This window comes from Solea solea, chromosome 3 (genome assembly GCF_958295425.1).
Source record: "Solea solea chromosome 3, fSolSol10.1, whole genome shotgun sequence".
NCBI lineage: Eukaryota > Metazoa > Chordata > Actinopteri > Pleuronectiformes > Soleidae > Solea > Solea solea.
Window position 1 is genome coordinate 324,434 of NC_081136.1, and position 15,330 is coordinate 339,763.

Consider the following 15,330-nt stretch of genomic DNA (forward strand, 5'->3'; position numbering starts at 1 on the left):
TGAATGTTCTCCTGTATGTTTGTTGTCCTGTATGTTTGTTGTCCTGTCCAATCGAGACATGTATATTATGTCTCTATGTAAGAGCCAAACACTAAATGCAAATGCTTAGCCTCGAGCTAAAGGCTACATTCTTTAAATATTAAAATACAATGTGTTTGATCTAAATGTTAAAACTGCAAATTCTACATTTGGCAGCCCATAATCATCATATTAAAGCTCCAGTGTGTAACTTTTAGAAGAGGGAAACACCAGTTTTAAAATGATGTCACTCTCAATTCAAAAAAACAGCTGAGGAGAAAATGTTGATAAAACTGTAGATTTAGACATTTAGTAGAAAGTTTCTTTTATGGTTGAATTATTCATGTTTACTTTTAACTAAAAGTACTCATGCTTCAAATTCAAGTTATTTTAAGTTGTTACTTCCTTGTTATGATTGGTTCAAATATTTGAGTGAACGCGTGTCTCCGGTTCACATGAGGTCACCACCAATGTTTGTCCACTAGAGGGAGCTAAACATCCACCTCAGCTTTATCTTTACCCACAGTCCAAGCAGTATGATCAGGAATGACTGTTTTACTCTACTTTGATTTCGTTTACTGAGGAACATGTGACATATTGATGGGCTTGAATAGAAAAAATGAATGAATGAATTATATAATTTGGCATACATCCTAAAATAGGAGCAAAAAATCCAAGTCAAACACCACTTTTACACCATGGGTGTGAATCTTGTGCAGCTTTTGAGGAGTTTTGCCTTATTTATGTGTGCATGTTTAGGTATTTACCACTGGGCAGTTTTTATTCCCTGTATCTCTTTTTTAGCTCTTTTGTTTTTCAGCCCAGTTTGGCTCGACGTTGCATTACATATTTAATATAGATTCATGACTCAGCAAAACCAGAAAAACTGCAGCCTCCCCGTTTTAAAGCTGCAGTCGGCGCAGAATCACTGGAGAGAAACAGTTTCTCCAGCTTAGTAAAAAACTCAGGAGAGATTTTGGCTTTAACGATAAATCCAATAAAAGACGTTATTGTGTTACATCACTTAGATGTAACACAATAACAAATGTTATGTTTCACTCACACACTGTAAAATAATATTTTATTATGAATGAAAATAATAAATAAATAAAACACTCTTGGATGAGATACATTTACAAAGACAAGAAAACTACGTATATTGTGACTACACTTTTAGTTTAGTTTTAGTTTTGTAAAAACACACCTTTTCAGTTCCAGTTAGTTATCGTTGTTTTTATAAAACCGTATTTTTTATTTTTATTTCAGTTAACGCTTTTATTTTTGGTTATTTCGTTCGTTTTCCTTCACTTCAACAACCTTGTTTCAGAGACAACAGTGTGATTATGTCCCCGTGCAGACAGAGACCGTGAAGGCATCACGGGCCCGGCTCCCAGCCGACAGAGGGCGCCAGTGTGCTGAAGACCGCGTCACTGCTGAAAGCGCCAAATGGGAGGTTCTCTATCCTGTTTGCTGCTGACGGCGGTCAGCTGACAGATCCGGGAAGGTGCGTGATGTTTACTTTTCTTTGTCGAGTGCGTGAACTTGCGCTATTTTCCTGAATGAATGCAGCGATATGCGTCTCCTCGGAGAACCATGGCCGTCGTCAACTCGGTGCTGAAGCTCGTGCAGCGGCAGACGTACACCTGTCTGTCCCACCGCTATGGACTCTACCTCTGCTTCGGCGGCATCGTCCTCATGATTGTTTCCGCCTTCCAGTTCGGAGAGGTGAGCTCCGTGTGTCTCCACAGTGTGTCCCCACAGTGTCTCCGTGTGTGTCCACAGTGTCTCCGTGTGTGTCCACAGTGTGTCCCCACAGTATCTCCGTGTGTCTCCACAGTGTGTTGTCGAGCTTCAGTTGACACGTGACATAAATCTGAACGGTAGCCAGCACATTCCGGCATGAACAAGTCCCACATTTATCGCTTTAATCAAAGTTAATTGTGAGAAATAACCTGTTTTGTGAAGGAAGGTTTGTATTTAAGTCACTACACTGTGTGTGTGTGTGTGTGTGTGTGTGTGTGTGAGAGATTTCTTTTGGATGTTCGTTAAATTGAAAATGGGGCTGCAATGACCCATGCCATGCCATGGTTCTCAAACTGTGGTGCCGTGTAACACCAGTGCTAGGCGAGAGTCTTCTGGTGGAAATACTGTTGTAGTGTAAATGCCGGGGTTTGTGATCAGAGGAGGGAGTTTGATGAAACAAATAACTAAAATAACTATAATCACAGTCACATTATCTCTCACATCTTAATCTAACTTGTATCTGAAGTATAAGTGTGAGGAAGATGATGATGATGATGATGAGAGCAAAATGATCTTATGAGTAATAAATAATAATAATAATAATAATAGATTTAAATTGTATTGCACTTTACATTCTAACAACACATCTCAAAGTGCTACAGAGTAAAAACAAGATAATAAAAAAAATAAAAAATGAGAGTCATCACTGTGTTTGAACGTTAAGAAATAAAGGAGTTCAGAGCTCCAGATGTTCTCCGGTGCTATTTTGTATCAGAAGTTTGAGAAGCAGTGGATGAGCGTGTGAACGAGGGCTGCATTCATTCAATCATCACTAAATGAATGGACATCTATTGTCTGTGGTTTCACTTCTGCTTTATTTGCTCCACCGTGAGAGGAAATGTCTTTGGTTTGAACCGTTTCAAGGACCGAAGCGACTCATCCGTTAACTGAGAAAACAGTGGAGACATGAGACGATCATGGGAATCAAAGGGAAATAATTGTTTATACGCTTCATGTTTCACGCTGTTTTATTTGAGTATTTCATCTTTACACAGAAAGAAAAAAAGAATAATTGACCACATATTCTGATTCTGAGTATTTGTTTCTTGCTCAGTCCTTGGTTGTAATGGAGCTGCTCATCATTGTTTTGACGTGTTTTGTGATAAAATGTCCACAAATAAAACATATTCTCTCATGTGAAGAAGAAGATTTTTGGGCCTCAGCGCGGCAGAATGTCGTCATAATGCTGTTTATGAGCATACTTTGATACTTGGATATTGTATTTTCATTGGTTGGTACAGTATGAGAAGAGTACAACAGTATCCTGTTGTTGCACAGGTGGTGGTGGAGTGGAGTCGGGACCAGTATCACGTGCTGTTTGACTCCTACAGAGACAATGTTGGAGGAAAGTCCTTCCAGAGCAGGTGATTCAGCGTTTATGGATAAATGTGACACATTTTGAAATGACTTTGTAATTATCGGCTCAATATCTGCAGAAGCTTTTCTTCACGCCACATAAAAGTGTCCGTATGTGAGTGATCTGAGGGTTTGATTCCTTGTGTTGTTGCAGGCTGTGTCTGCCCATGCCTATCGATGTGGTGTACACGTGGGTGAACGGCACAGACGTGGCTCTGCTGAAGGAGCTGAAGACGGTCAAAGAGCAGCTGGAGGAGGAACAGAGAGCCCTGAGGTAACTGTGGCTGTGTGCTCGCGCTGATGCTGCACGGCTGAAGAAGGGAAGATTGTCAGATTACAGAAGAGCCTTTATCTCGCTAATCTGAATTACAGTCACAATCAGCATTATCATCGCCAAAGGGTCAAAGGTTGGAGAAATTCTGAGGAGAAACACAGCATTAGAACTAAAAAGAGTAATGTATATAAATATATATATATTTCAAATTTAATTGGGCTGAAAATGAAAATTCAGTTTAAGTTTGCACATTGCAAAGTTTTTCTATTTTTAAGTAGAAAAGCTTTTCTTTGGCTCTAATGTGGTGATTCTTCATCAGCTCAAGCTTCACAAAAAAAGGAGGAAGATGATGGATTTAGATTTGTGATCTTTCCGTCACTGTGTTTACATCGTGACCGAGGGGTCGCACATAAACAAACACTGGCCACAAAGATGGAGACAAAAGCATCAAAGTGGTGCTGAGAGTGTTGAATTCTCCGCTTTGTTGCACACAGGGAACGACTGGGCAGAAACGCCAGTGACACCACGGACGTGCCAAAGGACAGGTGAGTGGGAAGGAGACGAGAAAAGAATCTACAGAGGATAATTGTTAGTGCATGTGACGTAAAGAAGCCGTTGATGGAAACTTTAAAGAGGTTTCCTGTTTGCGTTTACACCTCCACACACAGAGGGGCAACATTTCCTGTTGACTCATCTCCTGCCTGATGTGTAAGTAATGTGAAGTGTTTGTTTTCAGTGTGAAGCCAGAATGTCTGCTGTCCCACTGCGTGGTCGCGCCCCTGCTGGTGCTGGACCCGGCGCTGCCCGCCAACGTCACCCTCAAAGAGCTGCCGTCGCTCTTCCCGTCCTTCTCTGCTGCCAAAGAGCTGCTGCTGCTCACCAAACCCACCCACCCGTCCACCGCCGCCTCGGTGCTCGTCTTCCATTTGCAGGCGGATGGTAATAATAATAATAAAAAGAATCCATCTCACTGCTCACTTCCTGATTCTGATTCACAATCTCCATTTCTGTGATTCTTCCAGCTGATAAAGCTTATACAGATGTGTCAAAAGAAGAGCACCACTTCTCTGTGTCCAGATGTTACCTGGTGAGTTCATCACTCATCGTATCCATGACGACGGAATCGCGCGGCACGTCTGAAGCTGATTGTGTCTTGATTGTGTGTTTTTTCTTTGCAGACGACAGATAAAGAAGCTCCAGGTCTGATCCGCCTCCAGGCTCTGGCTTATCTGAGCGGCTTCCCCGCGTCCGTCAAAGAGACAGAGCAGCTGAGAGTCAAACTCCCCGCGGTCATCACCAACAAGATCAAACAGGTAACAATGGAACTGCCTGGAGACACGTGTCCTTAGTCTGTGTGTAACGGAGACACGTGTCCTTAGTCTGTGTGTAACGGAGACACGTGTCCTTAGTCTGTGTGTAACGGAGACACGTGTCCTTAGTCTGTGTGTAACGGAGACACGTGTCCTTAGTCTGTGTGTAACGGAGACACGTGTCCTTAGTTTGTGTGTAACGGAGACACGTGTTTGATAAATGAATTCCAACTCTTTACATAAAACATAAATCTTCATGAAAAGGCTGGAAAGGAAATCTGCAAATGTATTTAAAAAAAAGAAAAGTGTGGGTCGTGACCTCAGTCTCTGGAAATAATCTAAAATGCCAGTGGAATGCTTTTATTTTGAAAAGTCTCAGTTCTTCGTGGTTATTCCACCTACAGTATTATAGTTTATATTGTTTATGTATATATTTGTATATAATAATACTAATAATGGAGGGTTTCTCCAGGTCCAGAAGACGATGGAAACATTAAAAAAGAATCCAGGACGTCATAATCAGGACGACAGATTATGGGGTTGTTTCTGCAGAGGTTTTCTCACGTGAACTTCACTCATTTGGTCAGCAGATGTCACTGTTGCAGTGTCCTAAAACAAATCTATAACATAAGATAGTTCTTTATTTGTCACAGTGGGGAAATTGACATCATTACAGCAGCAAAGACAGTAAAGATAATAAATAATAAACATGCATTACCAAATAAGTACAATATATAAAGATATTAACACCAAGTTAAAATAGAATGTACATTATTTATATATATATATATATATATATATATATATATATACGTGTGTGTGTATATATGTATATGTATATATGTATATTATGTACATTATATACATATATGTATATAGTACATATAAACATATATGTATATAATATACATATAAACATATATGTATATAATGTACATTATATATGTATATAATGTACGATATATATAAGTGTAAATGAAAGTATGTGTATATATTTACACTTATATATAATGTACATTATATACATCTATAAGTGTTATTGCATGATGTGTTGTGCGTGACATTTGTATTTCAAAGCGTTGTGTTGTGTTGTGGATAAAGAGCCTTTGTTTAGCTGTGTTGCCGCTCCGCTCCGCTGTATCTAATAATTTAGTCTGACCAGAACGCTGGCGTGTATTTTGAGAGGGAAGAATGTGACTAATGAGAGCGGATTACTGTGAAATAATCCAGGACAACAGAACTGTGAAAGGCCGAGTGTCACCGCGAGTCAGCTGTTCCGTCCTGACATGATTCACGTCATCATCACGCGGCTGATGAGGATTAATGATCAATTAGTGGAAAAATACAATCAGTGTCAACAGTCTCTTTATGAACTGTTGTCTGTGTAGTAGTTTTAATAATAGTCATGGTTCCATTTATGTCTACATTTCTATGAGAACACTTCACTGAATAAACAAGACAAAGTAAAGTCAGGTGATTTATAAAAGGATAATAACAGTGAGGTAAAAACAGTCGAGGAGCAAATACAACAACAAATATGGACGTGAAGACAAAGCATGCATCAAAAACAACAACAAATATTGAACACAAGTAAGAACGGCAATAAAAAGTAGGAAAATGTATTTTAACATTCTACAGAATAACCTCAAGTTCACTTACTCATTTATTTGAAAGCTGTTAATCTGAAATGATAATCTTAATAATCTCTGTTTTAGGTTTCACACAGTAAACACGTATAACTCTAATCTAAACTGAACATACACAGAATATTCCACATTTCATATCATGTTTGATTCAGTGACGCATTTATGCACAATGAGACCTAGTCACTTTATTAGGTACACGCCTAATAATAAACGTGCTGTGGTCTCTGCTGCTGTAAAAGATCTGACCTCCTGCTTAATGTCAACCATTGTTGCCTTTTGTATCAGGTCAAACCAGTCTGACCTTTGACCTCTGACCTTAATCCTGTCGGGCATCAATAACCATGCTGCGTTGAGTTTGTTAAGAGTCACTGTTTTGTCCTGGTTCCTCGCTCAGTTGGTGTGAACAGACGTACCTAATGAACTGGCTGATAACTGGAGGTTCCTCAGGCTGATGAACGATCAATCGTTTGTGTTTGTTTGTTTTTAATGTGTCAGACAGTGAAGGAGCAGAGAGAAGTGAACCCGGGTCACTGCTGTCGCTCCTTAACCCCAAAGCTTTGGGCTCTCGATGTTCCAGTGAAGTCGTGGAAAATAGAACCTGCGGTGGAGCTCACACATAAACACGACTCAGACCCTCCAGTCTGTAGCTGTGTGAGTGATGACGTGTAGGTTAAATGCTGTTAACCTACACGTCATCAACCTCCTCCTCATCGTCGTCGTCTTCATACACAGTTGTCCCATATGTGGGCGTGGCAGGTCATGTGATAATAACCAGCGTTATTCTGCCTGTAACCTTAGCTGCGGCGCTGCGGGGGTTAACTTAAGAGCAACTGGCGCCAACAGGTGAAAGGTCAGCCGGGATTTTACTGACCTTCCCTGCACTCACAGACACTGCCCTCTCACCTTCTTATTCATTCATTCATTCATTCATTCATTCATTCATTCACTCACTCACACACACACACCTGTCTGGAGGCCGGAGATGATGTTTTTTTGCGTGGAAACAGTGGAAATGTTGCTGCAGGACTGAAATAGAGGGAGTGAAGTGGGAGCAGAGAGATGACACGGGGGGGACATGTGGAGTCACTCAGGGTTCAGAATGTAGAATGGAAAGTGTGTGTGTGTGTGTGTGTGTGTGTGTGTGTGTGTGTTTGGCGTGTGTGGGATTCTAGCGACAGAGGCTGCCACACAATGCACAGTTTGGGTTTCAAGGTATTGGTGTTGCCGGGCTGCTTCTGTGAAAGAGGGGTGACGTGCATAGTGTGGAGGTTGGGAGAGGGGGAGAGGGGGAGAGAGGGGGAGAGGGGGAGAGGGGGAGGTTGTGCTGTAGTATTTATAGCTGGTGTCAGAGTGCCGCGTCCCCGCTGATGAAAGCTGAACCCCCATCATCTGCGTTTCAAAACTTTGTTTGTTGATTATTTTGCAGCTGTTAACACCGTGGACAACAAAGACTCATTTCCTCTGCAGATCAAAGTGTTATCTTTATCTCATCATGTCTTTAAAAGGTGCTTCTACACTGAGGGGAAAACTCACAGACGTGGTGTCGTTATGATGATGATGTTCACGAGCTTTTATCACCAGTGTCGTGTACGCGTGTGTTTACCTCACTCGTCTTATTTCTATGTGCTTTCTTTTGTCCTCCATACATCATCTGTTTGTGTCACGTGGGAGGAAAAGATGAACTAAACAGCAAATGCAAACAAAGCATTATAAACAAATGGAGTGAGCACACACACACATTAATGTAACATAACATTAATGTTACATAAAGAAAGAGTCGTCACAGCCGTGGAGCGTCGTCGGTGCCTCACAGCTGCTCCTGTTTCCTCTCCTGTCCAAAAACATGTTTTTCATTTGTTTTTCTTTATTTTCACTTTTGTTTTGCATCATAAATACATTTATAAATATCATGAAGGAATATTGTGATGTCATCTTAAACTCTGCTGAACAGTTGTTTGATTCTTGGTTTGTAGGAGACCGAGATGAATTAGCCTCTGTCCTCGCTGTTCTTATGTGTTTGTGTTGCTTTGTGGTTTCTTTACGTCGTCTCATTCTGCCGTCCTCAGCCGTCCTCTTTCGTCTCAGCCGTCCTCTTACGTCTCAGTCGTCCTCTTTCGTCTCAGTCGTCCTCTTATGTCCTCTTACGTCTCAGCCGTCCTCTTACGTCTCAGGCGTCCTCTTACGTCTCAGGCGTCCTCTTACGTCTCAGCCGTCCTCTTACGTCTCAGTCGTCCTGTTACGTCTCAGGCGTTCTTACGTCTCAGTCGTCCTCTTACGTCTCAGTCGTTCTCTTATGTCTCAGGTGTCCTCTTACGTCTCAGTCGTCCTCTTACGTCTCAGTCTTCCTCTTACGTCTCAGTCGTCCTCTTACGTCTCAGTCGTGCTCTTACGTCTCAGTCATCCTCTTACGTCTCAGGCGTCCTCTTACGTCTCAGGCGTCCTCTTACGTCTCAGTCGTCCTGTTACGTCTCAGGCGTTCTTACGTCTCAGCCGTCCTCTTACGTCTCAGCCGTCCTCTTTCGTCTCAGGCGTCCTCTTACGTCTCAGGCGTCCTCTTACGTCTCAGCCGTCCTCTTACGTCTCAGGCGTCCTCTTTCGTCTCAGTCGTCCTCTTACGTCTCAGCCGTCCTCTTTCGTCTCAGCCGTCCTCTTACGTCTCAGTCGTCCTCTTTCGTCTCAGTCGTCCTCTTATGTCCTCTTACGTCTCAGCCGTCCTCTTACGTCTCAGGCGTCCTCTTACGTCTCAGCCGTCCTCTTACGTCTCAGTCGTCCTGTTACGTCTCAGGCGTTCTTACGTCTCAGTCGTCCTCTTACGTCTCAGTCGTTCTCTTATGTCTCAGGTGTCCTCTTACGTCTCAGTCGTCCTCTTACGTCTCAGTCTTCCTCTTACGTCTCAGTCGTCCTCTTACGTCTCAGTCGTGCTCTTACGTCTCAGTCATCCTCTTACGTCTCAGGCGTCCTCTTACGTCTCAGGCGTCCTCTTACGTCTCAGTCGTCCTGTTACGTCTCAGCCGTCCTCTTACGTCTCAGTCTTCCTCTTACGTCTCAGTCGTCCTCTTACGTCTCAGTCGTTCTCTTACGTCTCAGTCGTTCTCTTATGTCTCAGGTGTCCTCTTACGTCTCAGGCGTCCTCTTTCGTCTCAGTCGTCCTCTTACGTCTCAGGCGTCCTCTTACGTCTCAGGCGTCCTCTTACGTCTCAGTCCAGCTGTTTTGAAAGGATCTCTCATCGTTGACCCCAGCAGCAAAGTTTCTTCTCTTACTAATCACACAGTGTTGTAGTGAAGTGTAGTGACAGCAGAATCCTCATGGGACTGATTAACAGAGGAGTGAGGAGCAGCTGTATCTGTCTGCTCCTGTAACTGCGTCTCTCTCTGGGTTCTAAATGCAGCTCAGTCTTTGTTAAACATGTGCTTTGTTACTTTGACTCAAACAAAAGCAAACTAAACACTTTTCATATTCATTAATATTCATTTTTGTAGGTTTTTGTCAGCTGATTTTCTTCTGTTTGACAGGGTTATAATGAGCTGTTTTACAGTGTGTGTGTGTGTGTGTGTGTGTATATAAATAAATAAACAGAAGTAAATATAAAATACTGTTCAAATATACAAAAATATCAGTTCATTCTAGTGTGGACGTTAAACTTTTGTTAAACATCGTTAAAGAGTCGTCACTGATGAAAAATCAGCAGGTTTAGGGTAAGTTTTAGTAAAGGTTTAGGTAAGGGTTAGTAAAGGTTTAGGTAAGGGTTAGTAAAGGTTTAGGTAAGGGTTAGTAAAGGTTTAGGGTTAGTTTAGACAGAGGTCAGCGTTCTTCTCCTCACTGGACCTCACGGTTGTTTATCCTCGGCTAAAAACCACAGACCGTCTGAACACGAGCTCGTGTCACGCACGCTTGACTTCAGCGTTCAGGACAATGGAGGGAGACGAGGTCGGGATTATTCTGGGATGTTAAAGAGTTTGATGGATGAGAGAAGGAGGAGAGGCGGAGTCGGCCACACACACACACACACACACACACACACACACACAGGTTTGTGCAGCTCTCCTTTTAATGACTTCCATTCATTTGCACGGCCTAAACAAAGAGGTGTCCTTAAACTTGACCTAAACTTAAACCAGTTCCTCAGAAATGAGCTTATGCTTCATTAGAACCAGGTTCTAATCCCCATGAGGACAAGTGGTCCTGACGAGGTCAGGGATCATGCCAGTAAAGGTCCTAAAGAGGCAACAAATACCAAGTGCACATGCTCGCGTGGAGTCCTCCGATGCTTCACATACGAGTGACCCTGAGGTCACTCGTATGTGAAGACGATGACATCACACACCAGTGATGACATCACAAACTGCCACGGCGACACACGACATCATTCACAGAACATTTAATAGAAAAGACAAACGTCTCATGTTGTCATCGCTCGGCTCAGCTGTCACCAAACATCGTTGTTGTCCTAATTCTCTCATATTTATACACGTAAAAAAGTGTCAACCTCAAGGTGGCGCTAGAGGAAAAGTCATTACTGTATAAGACTTTGTACCAAGTGTTCATATTGAGTTGCATTGTGGGAAGTGTAGGCTGAAACTTTGCCGTTTCTGTGTCCCACAGTTTGAGTTGTACTCTGAGGCGAGCATCGCTCTGCTGCACCTGAACAGCCCGCAGGACTTCTCTGAGCTGACGCAGCAGGCCAAGAAGAACCTGACGCTGGACGGCAAAGAGTTGACCATCAGCCCCGCCTACTTGTTCTGGGACCTCACGGCCATCTCTCAGGTACGACTGGAAAAAACACGTCCACGTCGGTCGGCACTATACTCGACAATGTTATTCATCTTTCTTGGTGTCTTCAGTCCAAACAGGACGAAGACGTTTCCGCCAGCAGATTCGAGGACAACGAGGAGCTGCGCTATTCCATGCGCTCGGTGGAGAAACACGCCCCCTGGGTGCGGCACATCTTCATCATCACTAACGGACAGATTCCCTCCTGGCTCAACCTGGACAACCCCAGAATCACTGTGGTCTCACATCAGGTCCTCTTTCATGGATTTCTTTCATATTTGAACAGTTTCCAGTGATGATGTTTGCTTTGTTATATTATATTGTTCATATTCCACTGAAGTCAATGATGAGGAAATGATTGATTCCATTTGATTTCCAGGATATCTTCCTGAACCACAGCCACCTGCCCACCTTCAGCTCTCCGGCGATAGAGACCCACATCCACCGCATCCCAGGTCTCTCACAGAAGTTCATCTACCTCAATGACGACGTGATGTTCGGCAAAGACGTCTGGCCCGACGACTTCTACAGCCACTCCAAGGGGCAGAAGGTGTGGATTCTGTTTAATTCTTATGGATTAGCAGGGGGAAGGATCTGAAACACTGATCGCTTTAGTTTCAGGATGATTAATCCCGACTTTAGAATCTGATTTTTGACTCTTCAGTTTGGAATGAATGAATTAGAAAGAAAAATATGTGTGGGTCGACCTTTAGAGGGCAGTAGTGTTCAGAGAAAGTGAATTGTCTGAATGTGATACTGAAGTGGATCTGATGTGGATCTAAAGTGAATCTGATGTGGATCTGATGTGAATCTGATGTGAATCTAAAGTGAATCTGAAGTGGATCTGAAGTGGATCTGAAGTGAATCTGAAGTGAATCTGAAGTGAATCTGAAGTGAATCTGAAGTGAATCTGAAGTGAATCTGAAGTGAATCTGAAGTGAATCTAATGTGGATCTGATGTGAATCTGATGTGAATCTGAAGTGGATCTGATGTGAATCTGAAGTGAATCCGATGTGGATCTGATGTGAATCCAATGTGAATCTGAAGTGGATCTGATGTGGATCTGGTCCTCTCTGCAGGTTTATCTCACCTGGCCTGTTCCCAACTGTGCTGAAGGTTGCCCCGGATCCTGGATCAAAGACGGGTACTGTGACAAAACCTGCAACAACTCTGCGTGTGACTGGGACGGAGGCGACTGCTCGGGTGAAGAGAACACGTCCGACACTGTTATTTATTTTATATTTATAATAATTCATTATTATTATTAATAAGGTGTTGTTGCACCTGTGTCCTGCAGGTGTCGCCGGGAACAGTCGGTTCGGGGTGGGGCTCGGTAATGGCAGAGCCGGTGAAGCTGGTGGACAGGTGTGGCAGTTTCCAGGTGGTGTCGGAGGTCTGGGTGGGACGTCCTACTGCAACCAGGGCTGTGCCAACTCGTGGCTGGCGGACAAGTTCTGTGACCAGGCGTGCAACGTCCTGTCCTGTGGCTTTGATGTGGGCGACTGTGGCCAAGGTACGTTTCCTCTACAGAGTCTTTGGTACGTGAGAGTGAAAGAGTCTGATGCTTATCTCTGACCGTGACGTCTGTAGAGCACTTTGAGGAGCTGCACCATGTGACCCTGCTGACGGACCAGAGTCTGTACGTCCTCCCCGTGGGCGAGATAAAGCCGTATTTCAGCTTTGAGAGACTTGCTCGCCGAGTCTCTGAGGCCCACGTCAGCGACAGCGCGGTGGTCCGCCACACCTCCGTCGCCAACAAGTGGAAGACCCTTCATCTGCTGCTGTACCCGGGTCACAACGCCACCCAGGTCCACTACAACCTCACTCTCCAGAGAGAAGACGACACTGAGTTCACGATGACCTTCAGCGTCGCTGTGGACACGCGCGAGGTTCCCAAGGCCAACGTGACCAAGGCGCTGAGTGAAGACGCCAACAGAGAGCTGAAGCCGACGCCCACTCCAGAGCCGGTTTTTGCTTTTTCAGACATTCCCGAAGACAAACGTGGTCCCAAGATCAAGAAGACGCCACACGATGACGCTCAGGTCTTCATCGAGGTTCCTGCGGTCCACGTGACCCTGTTACCAGCTGTTGTGAGGAACGAGCTGCAGAAGCTGGAGCAGAAGCTTCTGACCGGTGACATCACTGAGAAGGGTTATAACCTCACGATGGCTGAACTCCTCAGACCTTACCACACACTGGCTCAGATGCAGCAGGGCATTGAAGCCAAAGATAAACCCCAGAAAGATTTGGAGGAAGAGCAGGAACCTGGAGAACCTGTTCAGAAAAACCAAGACTCAGACGTCACGCCGCTAATCCCAGTCCAGATTAACGATAAACATAAGAGAGACTTTGCCTCAGCTACACTTCCTGCTGCCATTGAACGACCTATGACTTCCAAACTGCTGAACAGCCTCTCTAAAGTCAGAGGTGCTGAGAGTCAGGAGGAGGGCGATGTTGTCGTTGGGAGGAGACTCCAACACTTCACCTCCTCTGACCGAGGCTTCCTGCCGTGGGAGAGGAGGAAGTTCTTTCACAAACTACTTGAGGTGAGTTTTACCTGCACGTCTCTGTGGAGTCTGTCATGTTGTTTATGCCGACTGTATTATTGTATGTATGTGTGTATATATACGTGTGTGTGTATATATACAGTATATACAGTATATACATACACATATGTATTATTGATGTGGTAGGGTTGGTGTTTGCTTTGCTGTCATGTTGTTTTTATGTGGACTGCAGGAGGAAGAGCGTCTGCAGAAAGAGCTGATGTATGAGAGCGACGGCGCCGCCACTGGCCGGAAGCTGCAGGACACGTTTGCCGACTCGCTCCGCTACGTGAACAAGCTGCTCAACGGCCAGTTTGGCTTCACTTCACGCAAAGTCCCCGCCCACATGCCTCACATGATCGACCGGCTGATCATGCAGGAGCTGCAGGACACGTGAGGCTCGTCTCGTCTCCTCAGGACTCTGGACACGTGTGATGTTTCCTTGAAGGGTGAAGGTGAATTCTTGTGTTTCTTTCAGGTTCCCAGATGAGTTCGATAAGACGTCAGCTCACCGCGTCCGTCACTCGGAGGACATGCAGTTCGCCTTTTCTTACTTTTACTTCCTGATGAGCGCTCAGCAGCAGCTCAACGTCTCTGAAGTGTTTGACGAGATCGACACGGATCATTCGGGCATTTTGTCCGACCGAGAGATTCGAACGCTCGCCACCAGGATCCACGAGCTCCCGCTGAGCCTCCAGGTCGGTCCTCACTGTAAGAAAAGACTCGTTAGATGTTGAAGTGAAGCATCGTTGTGGTTTTTTAAAGTTTCCTCGTGGGATTGTTGTAGGATCTGACGGGTCTGGAGCAGATGTTGATAAACTGCTCCAAGACTCTCCCGACAAACCTGACCCAGCTGCACCTGGTGAACCCCACGCAGGAGACCTACTATGACCCCAGCATGGTGAGTCCTCTGAGTCTGTCATGAAAGAGTCATGACTTTAGACTTGAGCTGCTGCGTGAGCTGAATGAAGTGTTTCCATGTGCAGCCTCCTGTCACTAAAGGCCTCATCCTTCACTGCAAAACCATCACTGATCGCATCCAGAAAGCCTTCAAAGACCAGAATAAATACAGGTGAGTGTTTGAGTGTTTGAGTATGAACACCAACGTCCTCGTGTTGCACGTTAACGCTGCAGACGTTTCCTCTCTTACAGGTTTGAGATCATGGGAGAGGAGGAGATCGCGTTCAAGATGGTGCGCACCAACGTGTCTCACGTGGTCGGACAGTTGGACGACATCAGGAAGAATCCCCGGTCTGTCCTGCGTCTGTCCTGCGTCTGTCCTGCGTCTGTCCTCTGTCTTCTAACTTGAACTCTAACGTCACGTTTGTGTCCGACAGGAAGTTCATCTGTCTGAACGATAACATTGACCACAGCCACAAAGACGCAGTCACGGTCAAAGCCGTGCTCAGAGACTTCTACGAGTCCATGTTTCCACTGCCGTCCCAGTTTGAGCTGCCCAGAGAATATCGCAACAGGTTCCTGCACATGAAGGAGCTCCAGGAGTGGTACGTGCTTCACACAACTGTCCTGAGCAGCTCTGTGTTCTCACCTGCAGCTGACCTCAGTGTGTGTGTGTGTGTGTGTGGAAGCAGAGAAACACTCTGT

General features: G+C 44.6%; 1 protein-coding gene across 2 annotated transcripts in view; it reads left to right on the top strand.

Annotated features, from left to right (window-relative positions):
• The first annotated feature begins 1,475 nt into the window (after positions 1 to 1,475).
• gnptab (N-acetylglucosamine-1-phosphate transferase subunits alpha and beta) overlaps positions 1,476 to 15,330 on the top strand; it is a 15,293-nt gene continuing 1,438 nt past the window's right edge. Inside the window, exons 1-20 of one of the 2 annotated variants that reach the window (XR_009239941.1) lie at positions 1,476 to 1,743; positions 3,100 to 3,185; positions 3,332 to 3,451; positions 3,946 to 3,996; positions 4,188 to 4,390; positions 4,474 to 4,538; positions 4,630 to 4,764; positions 11,011 to 11,172; positions 11,250 to 11,429; positions 11,558 to 11,728; positions 12,259 to 12,382; positions 12,477 to 12,692; positions 12,770 to 13,725; positions 13,919 to 14,118; positions 14,204 to 14,423; positions 14,513 to 14,626; positions 14,712 to 14,797; positions 14,878 to 14,976; positions 15,063 to 15,230; positions 15,318 to 15,330. The exon at positions 15,318 to 15,330 is cut by the window's right edge and continues 355 nt beyond it. Coding sequence is in view for 1 of the 2 variants with exons in the window: in XM_058625486.1 (XP_058481469.1) it covers positions 1,582 to 1,743; positions 3,100 to 3,185; positions 3,332 to 3,451; positions 3,946 to 3,996; positions 4,188 to 4,390; positions 4,474 to 4,538; positions 4,630 to 4,764; positions 11,011 to 11,172; positions 11,250 to 11,429; positions 11,558 to 11,728; positions 12,259 to 12,382; positions 12,477 to 12,692; positions 12,770 to 13,725; positions 13,919 to 14,118; positions 14,204 to 14,423; positions 14,513 to 14,626; positions 14,712 to 14,797; positions 14,878 to 14,976; positions 15,063 to 15,230 (3,518 nt within the window). In the remaining variant the exon portion in view is untranslated. The remainder of the gene's footprint in view (positions 1,744 to 3,099; positions 3,186 to 3,331; positions 3,452 to 3,945; positions 3,997 to 4,187; positions 4,391 to 4,473; positions 4,539 to 4,629; positions 4,765 to 11,010; positions 11,173 to 11,249; positions 11,430 to 11,557; positions 11,729 to 12,258; positions 12,383 to 12,476; positions 12,693 to 12,769; positions 13,726 to 13,918; positions 14,119 to 14,203; positions 14,424 to 14,512; positions 14,627 to 14,711; positions 14,798 to 14,877; positions 14,977 to 15,062; positions 15,231 to 15,317) is intronic. The other variant, XM_058625486.1, reaches the window with a different exon arrangement.